This window comes from Zonotrichia albicollis, chromosome 13, assembly GCF_047830755.1.
Source record: "Zonotrichia albicollis isolate bZonAlb1 chromosome 13, bZonAlb1.hap1, whole genome shotgun sequence".
In the NCBI taxonomy this organism is placed as follows: domain Eukaryota; kingdom Metazoa; phylum Chordata; class Aves; order Passeriformes; family Passerellidae; genus Zonotrichia; species Zonotrichia albicollis.
The window spans coordinates 22287640-22293639 of record NC_133831.1 but is presented as its reverse complement, the minus strand read 5'-3'; the positions used below and the strand labels follow the sequence as shown (position 1 = coordinate 22293639).

At 38.1% G+C, this 6000-nt stretch overlaps 1 protein-coding gene across 1 annotated transcript in view; it reads right to left on the bottom strand.

The window, feature by feature from the left end:
* The window catches only part of MMP2 (matrix metallopeptidase 2), a 28205-nt gene continuing 22205 nt past the window's right edge, over positions 1-6000 (bottom strand). Inside the window, exons 11-13 of the mRNA XM_074551238.1 lie at positions 4497-4656; positions 1708-1817; positions 1-975 (exon numbers count right to left, since the gene is read on the bottom strand). Coding sequence (XP_074407339.1) covers positions 872-975; positions 1708-1817; positions 4497-4656 — 374 coding nt within the window. The 3' untranslated portion in view covers positions 1-871. The remainder of the gene's footprint in view (positions 976-1707; positions 1818-4496; positions 4657-6000) is intronic.

Genomic DNA, 6000 nt, shown 5'->3' with positions numbered 1-6000 from the left:
TAGTGTTGACAGTGTAATTTGATTTTATTGGTATTGTTGGCACTTCATGTGTGGGACATTCTTTTCTGGTTTATTTTTTAATGAGAAACATTCTATCAGATTGTGAAAAGAACAAAGCCTAATTGAACAACCCCCCCAATATTATAAAGAACAGAAAAATAAAACACGTTAAACAATACTTGACTTTTATGTATAACTCATTGTCTTCAAAAATCTGAATCGTTTCCATCCATATAAACAAGTTATATAGTAGTAACAAAGTGCATGAAGCAAATTGCTAAATTTAACTAAGGTATTAAAATAAAAAGTACTTTAAAACAATACTTTAACACAGTTTTTTGCCATGATTCTATCATGCATCAACACAAAGCAGATCCTGAGGCAACCTGTGCCTTTCTGTATTATTATGTAAATAAATGGAAGTAATGATCAAACTCGTAAGAGGGTGAAAAACATCAAGACAAACCATCCATTTATAACAGAGCTGTATTTAAAAAAAATAAAAATCAAAGTGCACTGCTGGTACATCTCATTTGAGCCTAGCTGGTATGTGAATAACAGAGGGGCATGATCCAGTCTCCAAAGGTTCCAAGGCTTTGTTTAAGCACCAAGGTAATAAAGAATGACGGCTGTTCTGTTCATAGCACTATGACTTGCATGACAACGGAAAAATTGTACCAGAATATATAGTAAACATCTTTTGTATACTGAGGCAAATACTCTTAAATTATCTGATGTGTACAGTACTGGTACTTCGTGTCTTGGTGCCAGTACCAGACTGGTCCAGTAATTAACATTCAGATCTATTTCTAATTACAGATAAGGCATATAACAAAAAAGTAAATATTTGGTTATTGATATCTCGTATGGTTCAGCAACCCAACCAGTCAGAGCTTATCTTGCCAATTTTAACAATCTTCAAACTCTTGTCTTCCATTTGTAGATAGTACTGATCTTTGAAAAAGTAGGTATATCCTGTTGAAATAAATAAATAAACATGCTCAGATTATGGAGCACATAATTCTTGATCAAAGATTTTTTTTGTCTTTGTGATTTCATGAAGCTTAATGAATTGAATTACTTATTTCCCAAAATATTAATATGTATTTGTATTATTAAAAAGATATATTTTAAAAATACGTTGAAATTCCCATCCTGTAGAAGAGAGCTCTTGTTAAATGGAGGCTTATTAAGGTCACTGCTTTGTGAGCCAGAGTTTTCTGGGATGAAATGTTTGCTGGCAAAATAGATGTTGAAAATGTGACTGAGTCAGGACTCATGTGATACCAGTGTTGCTCTCAGACTTTAGTGCATATCTGTGCAAAATTTAAGGCCCCTTAAAACCATGGGCCAGGATCTCAGCTGGAGTGCACAGGAAATTAAGAAAAATTGCAACATAAAACGCATTCATGCCTGTGATTGGGGAGATTATCATCCTTGAGTTCTGGCTGTGCTAGGGCAGGATGGTGCTGGAATGGTGCTGGGGGTGTGTGGAGGAACCTGGGCAGTGTCAAGGAGCTGGGAAATGTCCAAGCCACAAGGACTGGCTCGGTCATGCACCCTGGTGTTGGGACATCCTGTGCATCAGGCCTTGGGTGGCTCCATTTGGCTCCTGATCATGGACCACAAGGAATTCGTCTCCAATAAGTTTTGCAGCAAAAAAAATAAGAGAGTTTGTTAGTGATTTAAATCAGAATTACAGCTTACCACTATCCCCAAGGCCCAGGACAGCATCGAGGTTATCTGGAACACCATTCCAAGAGTCAGCAATGAATTTAGGGGATGCAAGCTCCATTTTCTTCTTTTCTTCATTGTACCTGAAGGAAATGATATCTCTATGTTACAAATCTGCATTTAATGTTAAATTGTAATATAATTTTTCAGGGTGTCCTCAGCAAATGTGACTATATAAAACAGAAATATAAAATAGAAATATAATAACTGAAATTGTAACATGGTTTCTATTTCATTACAGTTATTGCTGATTCCTTTAAAACCCTGTGAAATTTTACATATTTCCTTCAAAAATTCAATTCTGAATTGAAATTATACTTCCTAAGGAAAGTTCCTTCCAGAAACATAATTTGGATGGGAATGAGTGCTGAGCAGGAGGTGTGGAGGTGTCCTGAGCACAGTGATGTGCAATATAGTTTGAACCAGGCTTCAAGTACAGCATGTGAGGCCTCAATGACCCCGCAGGAGCTCCAGCACCTCTTCAGGAGCAGAAGACTTTAGAGAGGTTGTCTTTGACAGTACTGGAGGGAGAAAACCATTTGTGTTCCCAATTTCCATTTATCCATGTCTGTAGGTATCTCCGGTTACTTTTCCCTCATTGCTGTGTGGAACTACTTGGAATATATCCAAAATTACACCAGTACTAATGAGCACTAGGTTGCTCAAAATCAATTTAGATGATTCATTTTAATTCCTTACTATTTTTTTTTTTCTGGGCTATTTAAAGGAAAATCTAATACCTTGCTGGGTCGCTTTAAAATTTCAGCTGTGGAATCTGAGCCAGCTCCTTTTCCCCTCCCTCACAAAACTTTGCTCTGCTCAACAGTCTTGTTAGAATAACACTAAAATAGCTTGTGGCTGGAATGAAGGAGAGAGAAGGCTTCCAAAAACCCCATTTAAAGTAAGTGTGATAATGACACAGGAAGGACTATGGTATGTAAGTATTTTGATTCCACTGACAGAGTCCTTGTATAACATGTAACAGCCACATACTTAAGGGTTATAGAGTCTCTTCAACAGAGATGCATTTTTTGTTCTGAAATGTTTTCAACTGCTTGCTTTCTTCTTTACACAGATGGAAATCACTTAATCCTATTTTGTTTCCTTAACAATAAATTATGCATTCTGCAGTGACTGCACTTGATAAGGTACTTTGATAGAAATACTGTCTGTGATTGGAGTGATGAATTACTTGGAGGCCCTGCAGTACAGTTAATCAAAACAATAGTTGGTACAGAGGAAACCAGCAGCTTTTTAACTCATAGTCTGTAGGTTTTAGTAGCACTCTGAAGTGCTGCAAATGGCTGTATTAGAACTACTTGTGTTTAAATGGTCTCTACAATATGACAATAAAAATTTAATAACATTCTTTAAGTTTTTACTGTTTTTTTTTTAAAGCTAATGGAGAAGAGTACTGTCCTTAAAGTAATGGAAAATTATGATCAAGTGGCAATTGTATGGAAAGAGTATTTTATTTACTTACAGGAATCCACAGCTATTAGGACAAAATAAAGAAAGTCATTCAGTTTAATCATAACATGAAATTATTGTTCACATAAAATGGACTCAATTATAATGAGATGTCCTTTGATATCTTATATAGAACATCTCTCAGAATGAACCCTTAAAGACTGCAGAATCTTTTAGATTTCGGGTGGTTATTTCTGATATTTAACTTTCCTCTAAATTGTCAGTTAATGAACGGGTTCACTTTCAGCCTGTTGTGTAATGTCTGCATTTCTGAAGTGCAGTCCTGTTCCTGGGACAGGCCTTTGACAGTGACTGCAAGAGTCGGGGCCACTCTTTTGTTCTGATGCCATCTTGACAGCACAGAGGTAACTCACAAAGATTCTCCTCTGCTTTTTAAGATGGTCTTTTGTACCAGATCTTCTTGGCAACTATGGTAAGGAAATTCTATTAAATACAATCATACAGTTAGTGGACTCTTCAGGTGTAGTGTAAGAATACATTACACCTGAATTTAAAAAAAAATCATTAAAAAAGTAATTTTTATGACATATTTTCTTAATCTAGAATGATAAGAGCATGGTAGCAGGTCACCTGAGTTTCACTGGAAACATGAAAAGGATTGAGAGATTGTCCAAATGAATTGAAGCTAAGATTTTTCTCAAAGTACTTAGAGATACACTTGTGGCTTGTTCAGATTTCCTCAGTGCCAGCTATATTAGTAGAGCAAAGGTGTAAGTGATGGTGCATCAGCTGCTGAAAGGATTTACAGTCATCCCCAGCAGGTTTTGGTAGTCACACTGCTGTTTCCTTTAAATCCTGTGCCTCTAAACCTGATGGCTCAGTGAAAGAATTTCTTGGACAATCTGGTCAGTCTTTGGATTCAAGTGATTGGAGCTCAGTGTATTTTTAAGGAATTCCTTGTAGAGTTTTCTCCCAGCATTTGTGAGCTGACAGTACGGACAAAATGCCCCTCTGAAGAGCCAGGGGCTGATGTGGGGCAGTTGCTGGTACATGGGGGCACAGGGATGAGTTGTCAGTGGTGGCAGCCTGACAGACACTCCCAGATACCCTCTTCCATTGCTGTTTTTGAGGCTGTTATTGTCTCAAATACGTGCCAGTTCCCTGTTGCTGTACTGAAGCATTTCCTGCTGTCAGCACGGTGCTGGCAGCCCTTGATCTGCACTCCCAGAGGATGTGCCCTGCATTTGGTCCCCCCTCCTGAAGCTCAGGATGCATTCAGCCCTGGAGACAGCTCAGCTCACAGCATCCCACCACCACTCAGTACATCTTACTTCCAGTATCTGTCTCCAGCAAAAATGTATGTCCTCTTGTTCCTGCCCCAGTTAAAGGCTGCATCCACACGCTGCACATCAGGGGGCAGCCCCAGGCTGCTGAGCTTCTTTGGATAGCCCCTGTCCAGGTTGCTGGCTGAGTAAACCCAGTACTCATTTCCTAAGTAGGGGAGAAAAAAAGCAAACAAAAACTATTTATTACTCAGTAACAAAAGGGTATTTCTTCCTTTTTGCTTAGCCATATGACTTTTTATTATGCTAGCTGTACCACTGGACTTTCAAGTATTTTACCATTTATGATTACATTCCAAGTGTACTGTGGTTACCACTGCTTTTGCAACTGAAGTGCTCCTTGCCTCAGAAAAACACATCCCCTCATTTCTCTTGCTTCCCCCTTTCTTAGCTGGTGCACCTTTGAGAGAGGCACTGCCTTGGTACATTGGAGTTATATGCTAAAACAAATAGTTTATACAGGAAAATTTTTGTATGATGAAAATTGAAACCAGGCAGGGTCACCTGGTGTTCAAATACAGCAGCTCATTTTCACCCTTTATTTGTTTTGTTGACCAGTTTTATTGAGTGATTAATAGGAAGTTTTTGCTCAGAGTTCATGTTGTCCTTTGTCACAAAACATTATCTAATGTCTCTCCAGATATGTACTAGTGGGCTATGTAGTAGTGTTCCATGTTCTTTACATGGAATTATAATTTGCTTAGGAAATAGCCTCACTGGATTCTCTGAAAGCCATGGAAAGATTTATTTATGAAAGGACTTTTTTTTTTTTTTGATCTTGTTGTAGTGGGAAAGTAAGTAAGTAAAGTATTAATGTGAGAAAAATGTAAAGTGTAGCATTTGAGATTCTTGGAAGTTATTGATTCACTATTCAGGAGCAAAGGGTAGGACTAACTAGTATTAGAAGTAAGGACTATAAGTATTTTAAGACAGTTGGGTTATTTTCAAACCAATCTTTGTTTTTAGATAGTTCTTATTTATTTTTTTAAACAAGCAGGTTAGCTGTGTTTTCCTGGAATTTATAAAGAAAAGGAGAGGTATAGATGTGACAGGATTATATATAATATATGCAATATTTGAAGTGTTTTGGCTTGCCTGACTAATTTTAGGGTTTTTTCTCCCATCTATGTAAACTGAAGCAAATGGCCTCTGAGCCATGTGGAATAGATTATCATTACTTTTTTTTCTCTCCTGTACAGAAAATGTACAGCAGCTTTTGCCATATGGTCTTTACATGACTGGAGATGTTTAGTCATGTTTTTAGTAGATACTGGAGCCTAGGTTTTGCTGGCTCAGTTCTTCATGTTGAAAACAGTCTCACAGCTCTGCTCATTTGGCCACTGCAGCTGAACCATATGTGACAGACAGAGCAGAGCTTCCTGTCCTCCTCCTCTCCCATGGAGGCAGCTTGCCTGCATCCTCTGCCTGATGAGCCACCAAGGAAGATGCTTGGAAGCCAGAGTGGAAGTCAGTCCTTGGCAAAGGACAAGGA